Source organism: Trichomycterus rosablanca, chromosome 12 (genome assembly GCF_030014385.1).
Source record: "Trichomycterus rosablanca isolate fTriRos1 chromosome 12, fTriRos1.hap1, whole genome shotgun sequence".
Classification (NCBI taxonomy): Eukaryota; Metazoa; Chordata; class Actinopteri; order Siluriformes; family Trichomycteridae; genus Trichomycterus; species Trichomycterus rosablanca.
The window spans coordinates 12,941,248-12,966,159 of record NC_085999.1 but is presented as its reverse complement, the minus strand read 5'-3'; the positions used below and the strand labels follow the sequence as shown (position 1 = coordinate 12,966,159).

General features: G+C 37.3%; 1 protein-coding gene across 1 annotated transcript; it reads left to right on the top strand.

The window, feature by feature from the left end:
* The first annotated feature begins 729 nt into the window (after positions 1-729).
* Positions 730-22,633, top strand: tbx15 (T-box transcription factor 15). Its single transcript, XM_063006239.1, has 8 exons — positions 730-931; positions 5,313-5,499; positions 8,170-8,271; positions 10,719-10,890; positions 14,978-15,145; positions 15,235-15,299; positions 18,203-18,300; positions 21,797-22,633. Exons 1-8 carry the CDS (start codon positions 730-732, stop codon positions 22,630-22,632), a joined length of 1,830 nt encoding a protein of 609 aa, XP_062862309.1. The 3' UTR covers position 22,633.
* The last annotated feature ends 2,279 nt before the right edge of the window (positions 22,634-24,912 follow it).

Sequence of the window (24,912 nt, the reverse complement as noted above, 5' to 3'; positions counted from 1 at the left end):
GTTTTGTTTGACTAAATGGTCTATCTGGTGCATGAATCTAGGTATAGCCAGTAATAAACTCGAGGTGGTTCGATAATATAGCCCATGTTATGATTTAAAAAATTATTAATTAGTTACAAAAAAATCCGACAAAGCTTTGCTTTATTAAACTATTAAAGTCTAGTTTCTTTGATTTTGTACAATTTTCTTCAAGATTAAAAGTAGACCTGTGGGTTAGACGCAGGTCTACGGTGGTCCAGCTGAGTATTACTTCTCTTGGCCGAAGTGTTCTTGTCCTCCTTTCTCATTGGACAAGGCATTTTGGCTCGTTGTGCCTCCAAGTTTTTGATTGGTCGAATGGAGTTTGACAGGGAGTTGGAGGGGTTGCCCTAAATGTTTCGAAAAAAGAAAAGTTCAGCAGAAGTGAGTATCCATCAGAGGAGAGCAAGAAAGACTGAGGATTATAGAGAGTGCTAGTGAATCCAAGCAAACAGCAAAACCAATGATTAAAACACTAAAGCTTTAAACTAACTGCTAAGCCAACTAGCGCACTTCGGAATGGCCACGTTCGTGTCAAGGACATTTAAAAGTTCAGTGTAGATGTTGATTTGGATTACTTTTACCGCTGGAGGACTTTCTAAGACGACAGAGGCGTTGTGGGTGTCTGTGTGCTTTTAGCAGAAGTTGGTAATAAAGAGTAATCTGGGCTCTCGGTTGGATCTGGATCTGGATCTGGAGAGGGAGAAAGAGATGAGCGAGAGGAGGCGATCTGCTGCCGCGCTGAGCTCCAGAGCGCACGCCTTCTCTGTGGAGGCCCTCATCGGCACTAACAAGAAGCGAAAGCTCCGAGGCTGGGACGAGAAAGCGCTCGAGCTCTCTATGGAAAATCTCACCAACAACGGACAGCTGGGGGACGCAGAGGACGCCGCTCACTGCCTGGATATTGACCAGGGTTAGTGAGCAATCGTGCATTTACCCCGCTTTAGTTTGTCCTGTGCTGTTCGTATCTTGTGTGTCGAATCCTTGTGGGCACTGTTGCCTGCAGGTCTTAATGTAGATGCGGTCAACATGTAAGTTAATGTCTTACAATAGTCAGACGCCTGCTTCTCCCTATAAATATTCTCCCTATGTATCCAAATAAGCACTGCTGCTGTTTTGTACAATAGATTTCGATCAGATTAGCCTTTGCATGCAGAATAAGAGTACTCATTTGCAGAAAGCAGATGGAAGTTTAACTATCAAATACTTTTAGGAGTAGAATGCAACCATTGCTCAAAACATGTTATTTTTACTTTTTGTAAGTAGAAATGCAAATGTTACAAAAAAAAAGTAAATGTTACATGCTGCAGCAGACCACAGGCTGACAATGTGTGCTGGGAAATATTTTGAACCTCTCTGTTTTCTGTTCATATGCTTGCTTCGAATTTAGCCGACTGAACATCCTTACCACATTAACTAAACAAAACTGTGTCTTTTAACTTAATACGTGTGTTAGTAATGTTATATCACATTGGAACTAATGCAGTTCACTCAGTCAATTTTACACTAACCTTTCGTGTATTTTTGCAGTGTATTTTAAAACTGTATTTTGTTTGATAAATAACCATGCTCAAATTATAGAGTAATTTTAATATATAATGGGGGAAATGCTTCTTCGTGTCTTAAGATGACGCTTATGAACAATCCCGGTAATGCAGTATGTTTAGTGGTTGGCGTAAAAGTAACATTGTTCAGTAACATTTAAGTTATGACTAGGAACAGTACTTAAAATCAGATTAAAATACGTTTTTCCTCCTTATTTAAACCTAAATTCAGACGAATAGTAGAGTATGTAGCTTGTTTAAATGTTTTTATGTGTTTTATAAGCACATTAAACGTGCTTATATAACTATTTAAATCGATTCTAAATGTTCAGAATTAGGAACTGTATTAAGGGGCCAAAAAGAGCATGTCAATCTTTGAGGGTAGTCTTTAGATTTGCAGACATTTTATTCATTTTAGTATAACTTTTAGGGTGTGCTGATTTTGGCCAATGAGCCTTTGTCTAAAAATTAGGTTATCTTTGTATGTATGTATTCACCTAAACTAATCAAAACCTTAATGTGAATTAAAACAGACCCAATTTTAGTAAAATGTATATTGATACTGTACCAGTTTCAGTGTTTTTTTTGTTTAACAAATAGGAAACGTTTTCACACTGTAAGTGGAAAAGCCAATTGTTTACTTCTTCAAAATCTTAGATTCATTCAAAAAATCTCCTTAATTGCCCATTAAAATTGTTTTTAATTAATCAAACAAGTATCAAACCAATTATAAAGAAATGTATACAGCACAGAGTAGTACTGAAATTTCGTCCGACTTTGCTTACAACTAGGCCTGTATTTCTGCAGAGCCAGTGGTCAGAAGTGGCCTCTGTAGACCTGTTGTGGATCTAGCTAAGTTGGAAGCAGGTGTGCATGCACTTGCGTTTTTTGCACAAATCTTTCTTGATGACCTGCTGCGGTGCCAGCCCTAACACGACGCCTTCCAAATTTCTTGTGGTTATTTCAGAGTAACATATTCACTTTTTCTTTTTTAAAAAGATTCTTCGGATCAGTACTAGATTATTAATAGTTTATTATCCAACTTTGTCGTTCTTGCATAATTTTACAATAAGACAGACTTTCCTTACGTTCTTTATTGCAGTCCAGTTCACATTTAATGTCGACTAAACAGTCGACAGTATTTAAGTTGTATGTCACGTCATCTCTTAAATGTAGAATTGAGCGTCTAGTCTGATTGATTTAACATACGAATTATATTTGTTACAATAAAATAAATATAAAGTAAGAATATAATCATGTCATTGGTCTAGCTTGTAGGATTACTGGACTATGAGAAATGTTAATGTGAACATCGCCAGCCTGTGTTTTCTAGATAGAAAAGAAAATACATATTTGTATATTCTAGCAAACCCAAATAGTAGTTTAATTACCTATTAATTAGTTGATTTTGTAACTCAGTTGTTGGATGTGCGCGTTGAGAGGTAACTGACACACAGAAAAAATAAAGACTTTATTTCTTGCTTCCAAAGCAAAATAAGAAAACGTTTATGGTTGATTGATAAGCTGTCGATGAACACCGATGGAAAAACTGAGTAACAGCAGATCTTATTGCTTTCTTTATTATGTTTATGTAATCCCCCATGGTAGCCCTGCGCCGTTACTAAACCATGATCACGTACGTTTTATTTTCTATATACTTATTCAACTATTTATTTAGTATACATTACACTTAAATAAAATGTTGATATACTAATGTCTAGAACGTGATGGGCAAAATAATTTTGTCATGTAGCAGCCTGTTTAAACTTATGTTTTGCTGTTTGATATTATGTTTTATTTATGTGGACATCATGATAAGAAAAATAAGAAAATTTACACTTGTTTTATTCTCAGTGTTTCAAAGTTAAAAACACTTACAAAAACAAAGTATATCTTTTAGACGTATAAGCCGCTCTGATGATCTTCTGTCCAACATACCCAAATTATAAGAATGGACTGTAAAGACACAAACTTTTTTTTAAAACTTTGAACTACATATCTTTACAATATCCAATCTTTAAAAAGAAATGTGGCGAGGAGAAAAATTGTGGTGCACGGACTAAAGTTCCTCATGTCATATTTTTTAGTGTATGTATGTAATGTAAATAGTAACAAAACGTTTGTATTCAGTGCATTTAAGAGGGTACAGCATATTTGGCGTAATTTTATCCAGTCATAAAAACACAAGTAATGTTTCATAATGTTATTTTGCCCCAGATAACATATAAATAAGAAAACACGACCAGTTAGCCGTAATGTATCATTTAAATTTGGATCATTTGCTATGGTAATAAAAGAGTCTCTTTTATACAATAAAATTATTTAGTTGTTTCGTTTGCATTTTGCCATTAGTGTTATTAAAATACTCAGTTTTCTATTGTCCCTTTAAATTTTTATTTTAATAAAGTTGGTAACGAAAGACTCTCAAATGGGATTGAATTAAAACCATTGGAAACAGGTGCTTCTGATGCTGATGCATTGGGTTACTCTTAACACTTCATGATTAGTTGACTCTGTAGTACTGAAAGTATAACCTAAAAGTATAGAAGGTGTATCCTTTTTTAGTCCAAATGGGTACTTCAGATGTATTTAATACCCAAAAATTAATCGTTGAAAGTAGCTGAAATTACTTCTCTGCTAATAAAACTTATTAAAAATAAATTATACATAACTTACAGTTTATACTTGATAAGTAAAAATACACATGATAAGTAAACACGTTTAATGAGGTTATAGAGACAGCTGGGCAGGAGATGAAATTGTACTCATATTGTAATTATGATCCATAGTCCACTTTGGATAAAAAGCTGATTCCATAAATGGTACTATGGTTCTAACTCATGCACTGTAACTTATACCTGGTAAACTAACTGTTGTGAACCTGCCTGCTGTCTCTGTCTTTTTTGGTGACAGCAGCACTGAAATGACAGCATATGATGGGTTGTACAGCAGGTTAGACCTCTGGCCATCCATATTCCTATAGACATATAGTCCTTATTATTGTGTGATAGGAAAGCGTTTAAAATCAGGCATATTTCAAGTCAAGGCCTAGTCATTGAGCTTTAGATATGTGCAGTGGGTATAAAGCTAGTGCTGCTGGCCGTTGTCCAGTCGTTCTGCAGCCCTGGATTGCCTTGTTTGCACTATGAGTGCTGCCAAATCAATCTAACTCTTGTAAACAGCTTCTGTGTATGCCTTGTTTGAAAATATATGAAATATACAAACGAATTAAGCCTGTAGCAAATAGCTGAACTAAATAAAACAATACATTTAATTGATCACTGCCTAAATTTGATTTGGCCGCACACTTATTTTATTTATTATAATTAGCTTGGATATTTGACTACGTAAGGCTTCATTGACTATATAGAAAATAATGTGTACATAATAATAATAATAATAATAATAATAATAATAATAATAATAATAATAATTCTGCATATGTGTTAGATTTGAAAACATGAGGTCTTTAAACCTATTGCAAAAAATCGTTTTGTGTGGTTTAAATCATTCTAAACTCTAATGCAAACAATAAGGTTTTTTCACTGTATTTACATTCTATTTTGTGGTTTTGTGATTAATTGATTTCTCTTTTTTTTCCTAAATCCTTATCTTTATCGTTACTGCAGGTGATGTTGCTCCAGCGTCTAATATTGAAAGGTCTTTTGGTAAAGCCTCCTCCTTTCCTCGCCCCCTCCCTCGATCAGAGCTTTTATAAACTTCATTGTGTTCTTGTGGTACTGCTTGCAGATTCCGAAGCCAGTCCGGGTTCAGATGGTGAAGCGCTGGCGGAGAGATCATCGTGTTCGCTGGGTAGCCCGGCTGATCTGAACCCTGCTGCCTCCATGGAGGAGATCCAGGTGGAGCTACAGTGCGCGGACCTGTGGAAGCGCTTCCATGACATCGGCACTGAGATGATCATCACTAAGGCAGGAAGGTACGATGCCATAGATCAACCTATAGGAAATGTTACTGTAAATATTAGATTTAAGATATAAATACCAAAAGTTTGAGAATAACTACTGGGAAGGCCTACAGTTATGGTGTCAACGTGTTCAGTATTATTAAAGACATATTTCTCCACCACAGCGGGGTGGCATAAAGAGCGTGAATAGCAGGCACACACCTACACTCACAGAGTCATTTCGCAAGCGGTCGAACTGGAGGCCGTGATATTTTTGGGGTGCTAATGTGTTGCACATGGAGGGCCAGTGACTCCGGACACGCGAGGTTCGTCCTCTCATCATGAGGCTGTGCTCCACAGGCCTATTCTACAGAGAAAGCACCAGGAAAACCAGAGCTGCTTCTAATTAATACTGAAGTGTGTTTTTAGTTTTCTAGCTTTCTTGGGCGACAGTTTTATCTTAAACTACGCATAGAAGTTTCTCCTTGGCCAGTTATAGCTTTATTGATGAGATTGTGCTGCAATACAACAAAAAAATGTCTCTATTTATTAAACGTTGTTGCACAAGAAAGGCAAAATGGGATTTTATAACCACTAAGCTAGAGGTAGAGTAACGATGGGAGGCCTATACGAATTCAGAGGAACAGCTAATTAATTACTTGCTTGGTACTGAACCCGATTAACACGTCTGTCTGTTTTATTTACAGTTTTTTTTACAAAAGAAAAGGCTCACAACGATTTTGAACCTTTAAAAAAAAAAAATCATATTAATGATCAAAATAATAACATCGTAAAGATGGAAACTTATGGCCAAATAATTTTAGCCGATATCACAATAGCAATTAAAGCGATAAGCCACGAGAGACCGTGCGTTACTGCGATTTTATCACGGGTAAGGTTGTTTTGGCACGACGTGAAGCGGAGTGCCTAAAACGTCTTTCCCCGTGATAAAATCATAGCAGTAACGCACGGTCTCGAGTGGCTTATTGCTTTTATAAAACGGCGGTCAACATAAAATATAATAAAATACAACAATGTTTAATTTATAAATGTTTTTATTTACAAAAACACTTACAAAAAGCATTCTTCCGCGACCCCAGGTAGTTCTTAACAGTGTTGCTAGGCAACATGAGGGCGAACATAACATTCACTTTTTCTTTTCAGTGGCGTATTAATATGGAATGATGTGAGGTGGTCATAGGTGTGCGTTTATCGGGGATTTTACAACGGCTTCGAACGCGGCTCAGCCGTTGTATAAATACATTTTTACAGTGGTTTTAGATAGTTGCTAATATGTTGCTGTAATTAGAATTTTGCATGGTGCATAATAATAACATTATTGTAGCTTAAACCACATTACATAAATTGTACAATGAATATCTAGCATATTTAGTATAGGTAGCTGATGAACTAAAAAGCCTTAGAAGCTTAAACATTGCTAATGACCTATAAAACAAACTAACCTGTTAACCTATAGAACACTAAACCAGAATTAAATTAGTAAATTAATTTGACTGTGGTCTTCAAAATCCAAATAAAAACTTAAAAGCTCGCATATTTTGCTTACTTTGCTAACTAGCATTTTGCTTCGTGTGCACAGCTAAAATAATAATTGTAGCTAATATTAACGGTACATAATCAGTTTTACGATTTTACTCGCCGAAATATTTGTATTTATGTTTATACATTTGTAATTAAAATCAGTCTAATTATTACAAAGTCTTGTAATAAACTTGTTATGGTTCGGTGTTGCGGTATTTACAGAGTTTTCCCCTATTATTAGGTGTTTCGCAGAATACATAAAGTAACAAAGTAAACCCGTTTTTATTTATACTTTAAAATAGCAAGATCTTTAAGGAATGATGATAATAACTGGGAGACAGGATATAAAGAAGCGGTAAAAGGTACTTTTTATTGCTTCAACTTTAAACATTCACAATGGACCAATTAAATGTCTACTAAAACTATAAACAGATAAGTACAAATTAAGAGATTTTCTAAGGTTAAAGCTCCCTGTTTGTATTCCGATGCTTTGCATAATGTCAATACGATATTAGAGAATTATTTAAAGAATCAGTATTACTAATAAAAAAAGAAACAGATGTACTATCGACTCCCAGCAAAGCCTTCATTTAGACTAAACTATAGGTCCACTTGGTTTTGGTCTGTTTCATGTTAGATATGTTCGTGATTAACCGGTATAACCGACAAGGAGGTCATTGTTCGATTCCTGCTGTCGGTTAAAAATGTCATTTTAATAGATTTCCAACAGCTGATGCTTGATTCCAATGGAGAGCAAAGGTACAGTCTGTAGAGCAAGAACATCAATCTGAAACACGCATTTAACTACTACCACTGACTATGAGCTTATAGTTTAAGTCAGTGATGGTTGTAGCATATTTTTTATCATCACTTTTAATTTTAATAAGATTTACTTTGTTTATAAAGAACAGCTGTTGTATTCAAATAAGCATGGCTTTTGATTCTTTTTATGCATTTGTTTGCAACAATGTATAGTTCTAAGAATGACAGTTAAGACCAAGAACTGTCAGTGTCAAACATTTGTTTTGCACAAGTTGTAGAGAATTATATTTTACAAAACTCTGAATTATGAATAATCTTTAAAATATTAATGCATTTATTAAAATTTCTGTCGGAACAGAGTATTTTAACCATAAACGTTTGCAAATTTTTTTGTCACAGGAGAATGTTTCCTGCCATGAGAGTTAAAATTGTGGGACTGGATCCACATCAGCAGTATTATATAGCCATGGATATAGTACCTGTGGACAACAAGAGATACAGGTGTGTGTTTTTACAATTTGTACATTTTATGTAAACCTATGCAGAACATGTTAAAGATGTGCTTTTCTGGATATTTTAGCTGCCAGCTGGGAAATTTATAAATCACACATATTCCATATTTAAGTATTATTGGAAGCATCAGAAACAAGTGTTATATCTATACACATGAACTAAATAATTTAAATTGTGTTAATGAGAATATTACAGTGATGAGTAATATAAGAGAATTGGAGAATTCATTGGAGAATAAAAACCATGTTTTTTTAATCCATGTCAAAAAACTTGATTTATCTTTTACCACTGCTTTATCCTGGTCAGGGTCATAGTGGGGCCGGTTTCCCTGAACGGGACACTAATCCGTCTCGACTCTCTACGCCCTCCGACATAGACAATTAAGTCTGTATGTACACTTCTGACCTGCCGATAGCACCACTGGGGATTTAAACCCTGTATCCCAGCGTTAGTGGGCTAACATCATTTACTGCTGTGTCACTCAAATGCCTCTGTAAATAAAATAAAATAAAGAGTACACTGAAGATGAATGAATGAAAAAAATAAATGAACGATTGTTGTAGTAAGTGAGTGGTTCTATAGCACTATGGCTTCATGCAATTTGGTGCATGCTGTTTAAATCATTTGCATCTTTGGCAGTTATCTTCATTCATATTTGAATTCTGTTTGAACTAGTCTTGCATGTGTACTTAAAATAGAACCATAGTCATTTATAGACTGCAATACAGAGCTTGACGAGAGACATTTACAGTTCTCAAATATCATGAAGGATTTTAGAAGTCAAAGGATCTTGTAAATTTAAATGGGATTTTCTTTCTGGCTAGGGAATTTACCACAGGGCTTTTTAAATGGAGGGCAGAGCTGTCACTGGAATGCTTTATCCAACTTACGGTCTGGAGTCTGCTAACACATCTTTATTGAAAATCACCCACTTTATTTAGGCACACTGCCTTGTTTTAAGCAGGATTAAGATTATTAAGAAATTTGTTAAATCTTCCTTCTTGTGTAATCTGCCTCACTTTTTGTCTTTAATGTGGCTGGATATGCTGAACTTCTTACTTTTTGTTTAAGTGTCACATTTTTCCTTTTAACTCGCCTCTGTGGTTGTGTGTGTGCACACAGTTGAATTCTTTTTTACTTTACATCTGTGCAGGAAAGCTAGCTGTGTTTGGTTTTATTGGTGTTTATATGTGGGTCCATATGGACTTTGTATTTAAATGTGTATACATTCTTACCAAAAGGTGTTATATAAAGGCTAAGTCTTACTGATCAGATTAGTGCCATGTGGAATGTTTATGGAAGAATAAAGAAGACTAATCAAATTTCCAGTCCTGTTTAGGGCTTAGGTTTCTCTCTTCTTTAACACTTTCCCTGCTACACAGAGCATAACCCTAAACAGGACTCCAAACAGGAAATTACAGAAAGTGTGTGTGTGTGTGTGTGTGTGAGAGAGAGAGAGAGGAGAGAGAGAGAGAGAGAGAGAGAGAGAGGAGAGAGAGAGGAGAGAGAGAGAGAGAGAGTGAGAGAGAGTGAGAGAGTGAGAGAGTGTGTGTGTGCATATGTGTTGGTGAATTATAACCCTTCACAGACTTGGAAATCTTGTATTTAGGGATATTAATTCCTGCGTTGGTGTCAATATGCTTTAATTTCAAATTTCATGAATGTATTTGAGTTTTCCACAGAGTTCACAGTTAAAGGTATTCACAGTGAAGGTATACACAGGGCCACAAATAATGTTTAATGATGCCAAACTATAACAGTGAGATAAAAAGGAGTTATATTCATGTTTTAGGGCTGACTTACAAACAGGCAAAGGCATCACAGCTAAACACTTTCAAGTGTGCTTACAGCCAGAACTAAAGTCAAACAGCTGTGCCTCAGGCAGCGGCGTGTGGAGTCGAAAGACTTAACCAACATTGAAAATGCACCAAGAACAGCAAGACAGACAGGCCTGGATTAAGTTACAAATTGCTATCACAGAGGATATTTTTAAGTGTTTTGTTTACTTCGTTGTAGTCGGAACGTTCACATGTAAAAATAAGAACAATGTTTATGCAGATTTTTTTTAACACAGTAAATACTAGCAAGGGCAGCTTGGGTGGCACACAGCCCAAGAGGCTTGAAGTATTGAGTTTTGTCCTGACTCTATGAAAATTGGCATGTTATTATTCATTGAGTACTTCATTTAATCCCACCTGTAAAAACATGCTACTGGTATGGCAACACTTAATTGATTTAGATTAATAGTGACCAGTGTTTTAGTATAGGATAGAGAATGATTATAGGGGCCTGTGGAGTGTCCAAGGGTCCCACATGGAATGACCTTTGTCCAGGAGAACAAAAACTAATCATGACCAGAATAAAGTAGTTATCAAAGCAAAATACATAAACTAATGAAAAAAATAGTAACTCTTGACATGTTTCTGTATTTGTAGATATGTGTATCACAGCTCCAAATGGATGGTGGCAGGAAATGCAGACTCTCCTGTTCCCCCGCGTGTATACATCCATCCGGATTCACTGGCCTCTGGAGACACGTGGATGAGACAGGTGGTCAGCTTTGATAAACTGAAACTTACCAACAATGAGCTGGATGATCAAGGCCATGTGAGTGTCACATATTACAGTAAGATCTGCTCCATTTGAAACTATTTACTTACTTGCAATAAATTTGCCTCACTGTAGTGTGCATAAAGTTTAAGCTGTTGTTAGTCAGTCTGTTAAAGTGCACCTGAACAACCCCTGGAATGACTTATTGTAATTGTGTCAAAACACAAAGCAAAAAAATATTTGGATTTGTAGTTAATTACGTCCGACAGGCAAATCAATATTAGATCATAATGACAGCTCATACATTGCACACACATGCTTTTACCTGACTGCAATGCTAGTACTATGCTAAAGTCATGGTAAACAGCTGCTAGGCTTTTTATTATTCGCCAATGTGATCTAAATTAAACTGCAGGTACTATGGTATATTATTAAACCTGTGGGTACTTTTAAGTAGATCTGTAAAAACATTGTAATGTAAAAAACATTACAGCTATAATATGCTATGTTGTAGCTAATAGCAGACAGCAGCTAAATTACTTACTATTTGTCAGTGTTATCTACATAAAATTGTAGTTATTAAGATATATTCTGAAACATGTGACTTATTATGGATAAAAAGCAGAGGATTCAGTTCTGTATCTTAAGGCCCCTTATTTGTCTTAGTAAGTGTTTTTCCAATAGTGAAGCAATACAACAGCAGTACCGGCTTTGCACCAGTTTTCTCATACACCTCCACACTCCAGAATTCATAACTCAGATGCTAGCTGATGGATCACATACCTTATAGTTTCTCTTTGACATCTCTTTTATAGAAAGGTATTCCATTTATTTCCAGGGGGACTGGTCAGAACGGAAAGTCGAGCACTTGAATGCACTTGACTAATGTTGTTTTTATGTATCTCAATTGAAAAACACTGGAGATAAATGAAGTATAAGCACGCAATGTAGGAACTTGTTCAAGATTTTATTGGTTTCCTAGGGTCATCCTTAGATCTACAGATATCCTTTTTTAAACCAGTGTCTCTCAAATAAGTTGTTGCCAGTTTTACAACCACTGATTGAGTAAGGGCTAGCAATTGCTGGATCCGGAATTCTCAGCCAGGGATTGTGCTGGAATTGCAGGATTTGCAATACTCTGATGGAAAGACAGTGTCAAATAAAACCTCATAAAAGTTATAAAGATACAATACTTTATTTTGACTTTGTAAGTAAGAAGTGGTGGAGAGGAATTCATTTTAAGAAATTTAAAGGATAATAATGAGGGGCAGCACGGTGGCTAGGTGGGTAGCACTGTCGCCGCACAGCAAGAAGGTCCTGGGTTCAATCCCCAGACGGGGCGGTCCAGGTCCTTTCTGTGTGGAGTTTGCATGTTCTCCCCGTGTCTGTGTGGGTTTCCTCCGTGAGCTCTGGTTTCCTCCCACAGTCCAAAAACATGCAGTCAGGATAATTGGAGACACTGAATTGCCCTATAAGTGAATGGGTGTGTGTGTGTGTGTGTGTGTGTGTGTATGTGTGTATGTGTGTCTGCCCTGCGATGGACTGGCGCCCTGTCCTGGGTGTTACTGTGTGCCTTGCACCCATTGAAAAGCTGGGATAATCTCCAGCACCCCCCGCGACCCTAATTGGATAAGCGGTTAAGAAAGTGAGTGAGTGAGTGAGTGAGTGAGGATAATAAAGATATTAATATATTTTTCAATGGGTATTTTTTAATTTGATAAAACATTGTTTTGTTTACTAGTGAAGTTTCACCTTTACCCTGTTAAAAAGGGGGACGTAAGGTAGATCAATAGTAGAGAGCAATAGTAGAGAACAAGGCAAATTATGCTCACTTGGATTTCCTGTTACAGATGTTGCATCATCAGGGATTTAACTTGCAATCCCATGATGACAGGGCGATTGCTTTAACTGTTGCGCCACTTGAGAGTACACATTTATAATTATTTGTGTGATGTGAGTGCACCACAAGGATTGTATTACAAATAATTCCATCTTTCACAGCAGTGTAGAAAAATTATAAAAAAACTTTTTAAATCTGTACCGTAAATAAACTGTTCCTAAATAGTTTAACCAGCAATACATATGACCAGCGTGGATATAGCAATGGGAAAAAATATTATTTTAAAATTCTGTTTCCTACGCCATGAATCAGCCACCCTGTATTCAGATTTTAGATGTAAAGTCTGTGTATTTAAAATGGCCGTTCTGAGCCAAGTTGATGGCAAGTTCTGCTTTCCTGGCATCGTCCGTGCATATGGAGATGTTTTTGTTCAAATCACTGATGCTATCACTCTGCCATTCTGACAAATGTAATAACATATGGGTGTGAGGAACTACAGTGGGCTGGTGTTTTTTGGAAAGAGGAGAAGGCAGTTTTTTCTGCTTCTACAGCCTTATAAAAAGACACTTTATTTTTTGCTTGCCGGGAGCCAGAAAGGCAGAGTGGAATTTAACATTAAAAGTATGAGATAGTTGTATGAGATAGTTTACTATGATATAATATTTACCTTTACTTTACCTTACCTCTTAGAACTTGGCATCTATTATATTTTGTTTATTATTTTTTAACATATATATTTAATATACATGGATTAATGATTAATGATTAAATATATGTTTAAAAAGTTACAACATTAAACCATTTGCTTTCTTGAAAAGAAAAACATAAATAGGTTAGTTTACCAGTTATTGTGTTATACTGAAACTTTCTGTAGTTCAAGGTCATGCAGTCTGATTCTCAGCAGAATGGCATATATTGGTGTTTGGTTTTTATTCATGTTATTCCCAGATCTGTGAAAACCTTATACAGTGATACCTTGTAACTCAACGTCCCCTAAACTCAAAATCTATGAAACTCAATGCCCTTTGTTGAGAAATTTGTTCCCCCTAAACTCACCTTTTTAAAAAATGTATTTATTTAATTTCAAATTAACAATGAACAGTTGCTTTTTTCAACGCTCGGCTTGAGCGGCGCAGTAATACGTCATCAAAGTGTGAATATGAGACGAATCTGCATTTTTGTGGAATAACCATCAGATTCACTCTGAAGGCTCCACGTGTATCTGTGTTTAGCTGGATTTTCATCCTGTTTCACTTTTAAACTTGTGTTACAGCTCAGGGTTCTGAGAAATTGTAAGAATTAGCTTTTTATTTCAGTGTTTTTATATTATATTTGTATTATGTTCAGTGTATAGGTGTCAGAAACAACCCCATTATTTTACATCACGGAACATCATGGATCATGGAACAAATTAAAAGGTTTTCCATACATCCTTATGGGAAAAAATACCTTAAAACTCAGTGCCTTTTAAACTCAACGCTAGTCCCAGAACCAATTGACGTTGAGTTTCGAGGTACCACTGTATATGAATTTGATTTCACAGACTAAATTTAACTTTCATATCCAAGTTTTTCTAATACCTCCATGACTTTGACTCCCTTGGTTAGCTGGCCTGTGAAGTTGCTTAAGTTAAAGGCTGTGTGTAATTGCATAATTTTAATTACATAGTGCATGTGATAACACAAGGACTTGTGCACTAATCTGACCTATTATTGAGTAGTTTGGGACAAACCAATTGGTAGATGTCATTTGTCATTTCAAGCACTCTGACCACCTGCTGTTATCTGATGTCAACAAGACATGGGGCCATCTGTGGCATGTGTAATAATAGACCTGTAGACATGTTACTATTGCTGTTTTATTGTTTTCTTCAGTATTGAAAGCTAAACAAGTTATTATTTTATAAAGATTATTTTAATGGGTTTTACAGATTACATTCTCAGATTCAAGGACACTTAAATAGAAGCACCAGAATAAAAGTATGCCCATGTGAGTAATTGTCATTGTCCAAAATTCAATCTTTCTCTCAACTGAAAATATAGGAAATAGCTCAAACTACTCAGTTTTTATAATCCCTTCATGATTTTGACCCTCTTGGTTGTGTTTGGCTCAGGGTAGCCTGAGCATTTCTCTGCCAGAATGCTCTCATGCCAGCCCAGCAAGTGAAATATTTACTGTTGGCCTGAGCCTGGGCCAACTTAAAGTTCTGCATTTTTTTTTTACCTTCAAACACACCATGAAACAAGCATAAATAAATAAATATACTGGACGAATACCACAAATACAATAATATTTTCTCCCCAGGTCATCCTCCACTCTATGCACAAATATCAACCACGAGTCCATGTCATCCGGAAGGACTTTAGCAGTGAGCTGTCTTCTACTAAGCCAGTACCCAGTGGAGAGGGTGTTAAAACGTTCAGCTTCCCTGAAACTGTTTTCACCACAGTTACAGCTTATCAAAACCAACAGGTTTGTAACATTTTGTCAAAGTACAGTAAAAGAGTCACAACTGAAAAAAAAAACTTTAGCCAAAGTGTTTTTTTTATTTTTTATTACAGATTACCCGGCTAAAGATTGACCGCAACCCATTCGCCAAAGGTTTCCGGGACTCAGGAAGAAACAGGTACGTTTTCATGAGCTCTGATGTAACTGAGCCATCCATTGTACTGCCCATGCTGCGTGACCAAATAAACAGATTTTCTAAATGTAGCCTTTCATATGGAAATAAGCCTCTGGAGACTCATCTTAATTCCACATGGCCTGCCAATACAAATCACCTGCTGCTATGCCTGCCAAGGTATCCTTGGTTGATCTGTGATAAACGCATCTGATTTAGGGCTAAGCAATCTCTTCCTTTTGTTCATAATTTTCATCTCCCTGTGTGTTGTACACTTGTTTGTGTTTTGCTCTTTGTCTTTCTTCTCTGTATGGTTCTTCCTACTCCACAATGCCATTCACACTGCTCTAACTGGCTCTCCATTACCATGTGAGTTTGAATTATCATATAGGGAGAGAAAGGCTGAAACAAGCACAGCACATGAAAGAGCTCTGCCATCTGGGGAACATTAACTACACAGATATTTGAAACATCTTTTTTCCCCCCAAACAATAGAGGGCTTGATTTATGAACTAGCAGTTTCAATGTAAAAAAATACAGATGAAAAGATTGTATGGGAATAAGATATTTGTAGTCCAAAATGTACTTACTCACACATACAGTGTATCACAAAAGTGAGTACACCCCTCACATTTCTGCAAATATTTCATTATATCTTTTCATGGGACAACACTATAGACATGAAACTTGGATATAATTTAGAGTAGTCAGTGTACAGCTTGTATAGCAGTGTAGATTTACTGTCTTCTGAAAATAACTCAACACACAGCCATTAATGTCTAAATAGCTGGCAACATAAGTGAGTACACCCCACAGTGAACATGTCCAAATTGTGCCCAAATGTGTCGTTGTCCCTCCCTGGTGTCATGTGTCAAGGTCCCAGGTGTAAATGGGGAGCAGGGCTGTTAAATTTGGTGTTTTGGGTACAATTCTCTCATACTGGCCACTGGATATTCAACATGGCACCTCATGGCAAAGAACTCTCTGAGGATGTGAGAAATAGAATTGTTGCTCTCCACAAAGATGGCCTGGGCTATAAGAAGATTGCTAACACCCTGAAACTGAGCTACAGCATGGTGGCCAAGGTCATACAGCGGTTTTCCAGGACAGGTTCCACTCGGAACAGGCTTCGCCAGGGTCGACCAAAGAAGTTGAGTCCACGTGTTCGGCATCATATCCAGAGGTTGGCTTTAAAAAATAGACACATGAGTGCTGCCAGCATTGCTGCAGAGGTTGAAGACGTGGGAGGTCAGCCTGTCAGTGCTCAGACCATACGCCGCACACTGCATCAACTCGGTCTGCATGGTCGTCATCCCAGAAGGAAGCTGACGCACAAGAAAGCCAGCAAACAGTTTGCTGAAAACAAGCAGTCCAAGAACATGGATTACTGGAATGCCCTGTGGTCTGACGAGACCAAGATAAACTTGTTTGGCTCAGATGGTGTCCAGCATGTGTGGCGGCGCCCTGGTGAGAAGTACCAAGACAACTGTTTCTTGCCTACAGTCAAGCATGGTGGTGGTAGCATCATGGTCTTGGGCTGCATGAGTGTTGCTGGCACTGGGGAGCTGCAGTTCATTGAGGGAAACATGAATTTCAACATGTACTGTGACATTCTGAAACAGAGCATGATCCCCTCCCTTCGAAAACTGGGCCTCATGGCAGTTTTCCAACAGGATAACGACCCCAAACACAACCTCCAAGATGACAACTGCCTTGCTGAGGAAGCTGAAGGTAAAGGTGATGGACTAAACCCAATTGAGCACCTGTGGCGCATCCTCAAGTGGAAGGTGGAGGAGTTCAAGGTGTCTAACATCCACCAGCTCCGTGATGTCATCATGGAGGAGTGGAAGAGGATTCCAGTAGCAACCTGTGCAGCTCTGGTGAACTCCATGCCCAGGAGGGTTAAGGCAGTGCTGGATAATAATGGTGGTCACACAAAATATTGACACTTTGGGCACAATTTGGACATGTTCACTGTGGGGTGTACTCACTTATGTTGCCAGCCATTTAGACATTAATGGCTGTGTGTTGAGTTATTTTCAGAAGACAGTAAATCTACACTGTTATACAAGCTGGACACTGACTACTCTAAGTTATATCCAAGTTTCATGTCTATAGTGTTGTCCCATGAAAAGATATAATGAAATATTTGCAGAAATGTGAGGGGTGTACTCACTTTTGTGATACACTGTATATCGTTATTTAGCTCCGATTATTGCTTGAGAATTATAACTCTGTTTGAGTAATAAAATTATAAATCCACCACAAACTAACCACAGTTCCGTTTATCTGGAGAACATCATAAATATTGTAGAACACTATACTTTCTGTATTAAAATATATGCATTTGTGCCATCTGAAAATATACAGCCAATGCCATCATTAATGTATATGTTTGCATAGCCAGGCATTTAATCATTTAATATACTATAATACTGAGCTCTTTGGTTGGAAGGGATTAATCTCTAAGCCTACTTTATTACTGTGTGTGCCTAATGAGCATGAGTAAGTAGAGTCTTACACCCCTAAAGGAAGCTGTTTTGTGCAGGCTAAGCCGAGCCCGAGGCTGAGCCGTCTCTCTCAGTACAGGAGAGTAAATCACACAGGAAGGAGAGTCATGTACAGAGCCGGGATGAAACATCACCCAGATTTATGTACACAGTAAAAAGCTTGCACTTTTTACAGGCTCCAGTTTCCTCTGCCTCCTTCTTAACTGTTCTTTGCATTTGTTTTTTTTTTCTTTTTATTTAAACAACCTGATACAATGTCAGTTTTTTTTCACATTTTTGCATTTTAACATGGTATTCTTAACAGTCCCTTTGTCTTTCAAAGTGATTCATTTATTGCTTTCTTATTATTGTCATCTTTGTGTCCTTAGTTTTTGTGTTTGTTTACATTTTGTTACACAGGACCGGTTTGGAGGCAATCATGGAAACATATGCCTTTTGGAGGCCACCTGTGAGGACACTTACCTTTGAGGACTTCACTAACATGCAGAAGCAGCAAGGTGTGTTAATAGTGCATGTACACAGAATGGTCACTCACTAAAGAGTAGACATTTCCTTTCTAGTTAGATTTTAGTGTTATGCAGAAACATGAATGTTTTCCTACACATTGTAGTGCTCAAACCTGCCTTTATACAACTTTTGCTCATGTTATCTTATTTTATCCTGTATGTAAATCACTAGTACTTGTGCCATAAAGTGTGCATTGTAAAGTATATATCATAACTAACTTAAAATTTTGAATTTTACCAGGGATGTCAAAATGTATGTATAAAAGTACATCTAGGAAGTAGAGAGTTAAAAGTCTATTTGTTTAATACAATTTAAGAAAAACTCCTAGGCCACTCCTTATTTCCACTAATAGAAGACCAGGCTTATCAGTCTTTAAATGGGAAACAAACTGTATCACAAAGACACTGAGCCAGGCAAACAAGAGACCGGATCCGGGTTTGAATACTGTCGTATTGCATGTGCAAACATATTTAACTTGGGGTCCTAAGCAAAAAGATTGCACCCTGTCAATAGTATGTTCTGTCATAGAGCTTTTATTAGAGTTGCAAAATTAAGTTGGCACTAGCCCCTATCACTTTGAAAGGGGGTTGATCATTTTGCTCAGTCACTCAAAGTTTGTTGGAATCTTTGGAACATTTTCATGTTTGCAGAATTTAAGTCAATAATCCAAGTAATAAAAAAGCATGTGACTCCCCATTAAAATTATGCTGACTGGCTAATGTCACCATATGACAAAAATACATAAATTGCTCTTTCCAAAGCAAACTGTTTCATATTACAGTTGACAAGTGTTTACCATTTTTGGGCTTATCGCTGTATCCATGTAATGCATTATGCCATTGTTCATTTTTATTTCAGCATACCTCTCTCTGAGACACTCGACCAGTTAAAGAAGTCACAAAAAATTGATGAATAAATAAAAATGAACTTGTTTGTATGCCACTGTGATGGTAATGCTATATGTCTATCATACATGAAAATATCTGGGAATGGATAGGGTAAATGTAGCCACTATTATTGTTTTTAAAAGGCAGAAAGTGGCCCACGTGTACCATGTTAAACTCAAATTCAATTGATTTGCACTGCCAGAGGATAATAAAGCACAATTAGGCCTGTAATAACTAATAGTCTCCCATTCTTTCTAAGCTATGGCTTATGTAAATGGTCTGTAAAATCAGATGTTACAGTTATATTATTCCCTCCACTGGTTATTTTTGAAAGAATGGCCTAAAGCCGATAGTTAGCATGAGCGGACATCTGTTCATCATCACTCCCCCTAATAGATTAAATGTTAATTAAAGTCCTGCATGCCTGATGAACTTTTGGTACTCAGTGAAGACTTTTCTCCCCTCCTGATTTTTTCACCCCTCCTGAAGTGCAGCCAGCTCTTTTTGAGTAATCAGCTATTCCCTCAGCACCTTCGAAGGCCCTCTCACCCCTGCCCGACAATAGGGAAAAACATGACATCACCTTGAGAGCTCCTCTCACTCAGCCAGCAGAGCAGTACCATGCAGAGCAGAGCTCAGCTGTATTATCGAAGGCATATGGAGCTGGCCCAAACTTCAGCCAAGACACAGAGTCCTGAATTGTTTTGGACTGACAGCATGATATTTCCTTTCCTCTCTTACTACAGGCTCAAACGAAATGTTCAGAGCAGAAATGAACCCTGGCCAGATTCTCATTAATAAAGAAATATGTGATTATTGATATCCCACAGCTAGCATTCAGTTCCAAGACTTTGATATATTCACTCTGGATCTGCCAAGTGTCTATTTCTTTATCCGTTATTAATGCTGCTTTTTATATGACAGAAAGATAAGTCAGCTTTTTGTCGATCATATATATGTGATATATTGTATACATGTGTGCAGTTTAATTTTTAATTTAAGCCATATTCACATAAATGCATTCATCACACAGTATTATGATTTTGGTTTTTAGATACTAGCTGAATATGAGAGATTTTGTCACTATATTTTAAGGATCAAACTAAAACAGGTCTCTCTTGTTTCTAGAGGGGGTATAGGATGCATTTCTTGCTCTAGGGAATCCCTGTAACTATGTGATGTTCCCAGACTAAAAGTAAAGGTTTAAAAAAAAAGGCATTTAGTATGATTGTTGGCTAGTCTTTTGTAAGCTACCATACAGATAAACTTTTAATGAGTGTACATTTACTAACTTTAGCCCATTTGTTGCTCTGTAAATTGTCACCCCACTGTACCCCATTTATGCACATATGATCAGATGTTATTTGGGCTGTGAACCTTTAGGTAATGCAGTGATGCACTTGTAGGTGTTGTAGTTATCTAAGTGTAGCAGGTGGAGCAGTGTTTTTGGGCTTAAACTGGGCTTAAACAGCTTAATTTTAATGCTGAAAGGAGAAAAGTGCCCTACCCAAAAAGTTAAAGCCAGCGGTGTAATGTGTTCAGAAAGTGTCCATTGATTAAACACTGAATGAAGAATAACACTTATTAAGCATGAAAAAAAAAAATAGTCTTGAAATGTACACATCACGAGTGCTAGCAGGGTATGTGTTTCTAATAATAAGACCAATAAGAAGCCAGTATTTAAAAATCCCAACAAGCCTGCTGCACTTGATACATTCATACCAAGGTTACACACACTTCCATGTCATTACCTTGTTAGTGTCTTCACATTGCAGAGAATGGTCTGCCACCCAAACATTATCTTGTCAGTGGGGATTGTACTGTGGTTTCATTTCCATTGATAAATGGGGTACAAATGGCTGGCAACATGTACAGAGCAGCTGGAATGGAGTCTGTAAATGTACTGATTTAAAATATTTAACTTTATGGCAGAACACTGATTTTTTTTAAATGTGTACAGTATCAAATTCTATCACAATACATAAAAAGAGTACTATATTTAGAACACTTTAAATTCATTTAGAAATACTTTTAGCTGTATTGTATGTTTTGAACATGGAACTGTACACTATATTTCCAAAACTATTTGGACACCTGACCATGAGCTTGTTGGACATGCCATTTTAAAAACAAATGGTATTAAAATAGAGTGACTTCTATGTGGTCTTTTCAGCTATAGCAACAGTCACTGTTCTGAGAAGGCTTCTCACAAGACTTAAGTATTTCTGTGTAAATGTATATAACTGGGCACTAATGTTGGTCACGAAAGCCTTAATTGATGTTCCAGTTCATTCCAATTCTGTTCAGTGGGGCTAAGGTTGGGAAAGGACCTTCACTAAACTGTTGCTGCAAAGTTGAAAGCATATAATTTTCTTTAGATAATTGATTTATTACACCTGTTAGCAATTATTGTGACTGAAACACATGAGCTACATACTTAGAAGGGTTGTTCCAATACTTTTGTCCTTATAGTCCATATATTTAATGAACAGCAAAGGTACATTTTAGTGCTTCCATGTCTAAGAGTGTCTGGTTGCATATTTCTATAGTCAATGTTGCCTTCTATTACCGGTTTCTGACTATTAGTTGTGTGTTTTAGGAGGAAGCACTGGCACGTCTCCTACTACCTCGAGCACTGGCACACCATCTCCCTCTGGCGCCGCTCATCTTCTCTCTCCTTCCTGTTCACCTCCCACCTTTCACCTGGCTCCTAACACCTTCAATGTGGGCTGCAGGGAAAGCCAGCTATGCAACCTTGGGTTGTCCGAGTATCCCGCTTGTGCTCGCAGTAACATGTCAACCCTGCAGGGCTACGGAGGACTAGCTGACGGCTCCTATGGCCGTCTCCAAACAGCAGGGGGCAGTGTAGCCACCGCCCAGCCTTCAGACTCCTTCCTGCCCCAAAGGACTTCCTCTTTAATTGCAGCAGGAATGCAGGGAAGCACTCACACCTCGCTGGCTGCCAGCAGTAATGGTGGAGGCAGTGGCAGCGGTAAGATGGATGCCTATGGAAGTCAGTTGTCATCTTTCCCCACCTCCCAGCTCCAGTATGTGATGCAGGCCGGGGCTAGCACTGCCTCGGGATCATCCTCCTCTCCAGGATCCTCACCTTCATCAGCCCACATGTTTTCTGGGAGCCATCACCACATGCAGCAGGGCTCGTATAATGCCTTTTCCTTGCACAATCCTTACAACTTGTACGGATACAACTTCCCAGCCTCGCCACGCTTAGCTGCCAGCTCAGAAAAGTCTCAAGCTGGTCTACTGTGCTCATCGTCTTCTGCTGGAACCTTTGCTGAGCGACAGTACCTTTCGAGTGGCAGCATGGACAGCATGCACATGATAGGAAATCCCAGCAGTAGCCAGCAGGTGTCTGCGGCCTGCGATGGTCGCCAGTATGGCTCTTCATCTCAAATGTCCATGCATATGGTATGAAAAAAATATAGAGTATAGTGTGCATCATCTCCGCAAGAGGCCATACAAATCTAATTCTCAATCCATTCTGTTTGCTCTCACAAAATTCGAGTGGCCTTTGTTAAAGATGAACGAAGGTTCAAAGCAAAAGTGAAGTACTTTCATTCAGGTATTCATCCTTGTAATATGTGCAGGCCTTAAACTTTACTATTATCACTTAAATGGACAAAATAAATGTGCTATTTATGTCTTTGTTTGTTTATAATACCTGTTAAATTAGTCAAATATGTATAAGCGTTTAAGGACCCACTCCATTCACAGTTTTCAACCTCAGCCAAAAACAGGAACAATGATGGTGCTCTTGAAGTATTCTAGTTGGACTTGGTGCAATAGTGGACTCAATGAATCAGTTTTCATCTCATGTTCTAAACACGAGACACCCACATCCAACCTTGTTTTTATGTCAATGTTTTTTGTTTGAACACCATATATTGTCATAAAACTGGATATGATCAATTCTTTCATCTAGAAAGTAAGATTCGAACAAAAGAATGAATAAAATACAGGTCAAACAAATGGAAATAAATAAGGACAGTAAAACCAAAGAGTCGAAAGAGACAGTAAAATACAATAGCGCATTTTCGCTGAAGGACACTAATAAGCAAGGAGTGAATTTTGTATCTGGATGCCTGTTACACTTGGTAAGTTGTCTGTACGTGTTTTATTGGAACTTGCTTATATATATTCATGAGTCTTCATTTAAAAGGTAATGTGTGGAAAACATAGGAAACCAGATTAAGTTTTGGAGTGCTGTAGAAATGTAAAGTATTTAATTGCTAAGCAACAGTATTGTTTTATTGCCAGTTTATGGTGACCCAAAAACAAATGTGCAAAATGATATAGGTGCCAAGCACAAAGCCTTTATAACTTTGTTCAGTGGAAATATTTTGTTTGGATTCATCTGACACCCTGTCCATAGAGATGGGACTTTCTGAAAATGGTGTAAGAGTGCATAAACAGGGTACAGTTTGTTCTCCAAAAATAAATAAATTGTAAATAGTCCTAACCTCATTGCCAAAATCGTTTTGAACCTTTTAGTAAAGTAAGAAATCTTAAGTAAGTATCTAACACAAAACAAAACCCTCATCTTCACAATCGAAAAGTTGTACAAGTCACTTTTACAACAACTAATAAAAGTTCAAAGCTGTTTTTCATGCATGAAAGTCATTCGCAGAAAAATGGACATCTGGACAGGGAAGTGAATGTAAATCTGTGTCTCTTTAAACATTTCTGTTGCTGCCATGTGTCTAATACAGATTAAGTTCATGAAGATCTAAAAAAAAGAATACATTATAATTATAAATAAAATGATTAAATAAACAATTCTTTCTATTGTTTGACTAATCGTGCTGTTCACATTTACTCCTTTTGTTTACTTTGCGTATAAACATACCACCTGCTTTAAGGGATAAAAAGAGGCTGACTGGCTTGGTTAGATTTTTCTTTTTAGGTCTGTTTTTAATACACTAATAATATGTATTTATGTTCGTTCCTTCTTGTCTTGGTCATGCTATTTATTATTCAGGGATTCAGGGACAGGCTCCAGTTGTTTCGAAGCACAATCAGCATCTTTTACATGAATCTCTCTCTCTCTCTCTCTCTCTCTCTCTCTCTCTCTCTCTCTCTCTCTCTCGCTCTCTCTCTTTTAAATCACCCCCCATTATGTGCGCAATTTCACCCATGAAATATCGGATCTAAATTGTCATCAGAAAATGAAGGGGAAGAATACCATGGAGACATCCCTAACAATTAGAAACACCTGTTTTTCAAACTCGGCTGTGCTAATAAATGCATATTTTGTTCAAGATTGCATGATTTCAGAATTTGGCATAGCTCCATTAATCTGGAGATTATTTCCAATAATTATTCACATTTATTTGTCGGAGAGAATTACTCAGTTTGACTTATTAGATATGCCAATCAAGTGCTTCCATGTGCAGATGTATTAGTGCTCCTGAGGATACACACGTACAAGACAAATCAATGTCAGTGTCACACACTAAACATTAGATGAGTTTGATAAAGTCTATAAAGTCTATATCAGGTAAATTAATAATAATTTTTAATGATTACATTTACATTTACATTACATTTTCAGCATTTAGCAGACGCTTTTATCCAAAGCGACTTACACAATGAGCAATTGAGGGTTAAGGGCCTTGCTCAAGGACCCAACAGTGGCAACCTTCTGTTTACTAGTCCAGTACCTTAACCACTGAGCTATCACTGGCCCATATTGTT

Bases quoted from the DNA above. Each gene is read 5' to 3' on its own strand.
- tbx15 (XM_063006239.1), top strand. From the start codon at position 730: ATGAGCGAGAGGAGGCGATCTGCTGCCGCGCTGAGCTCCAGAGCGCAC. The intron at 5,500-8,169 runs GTACGATGCCAT...TTTTTGTCACAG, and splicing joins ATCATCACTAAGGCAGGAAG to GAGAATGTTTCCTGCCATGA. The intron at 10,891-14,977 runs GTGAGTGTCACA...TTTTCTCCCCAG, and splicing joins AGCTGGATGATCAAGGCCAT to GTCATCCTCCACTCTATGCA.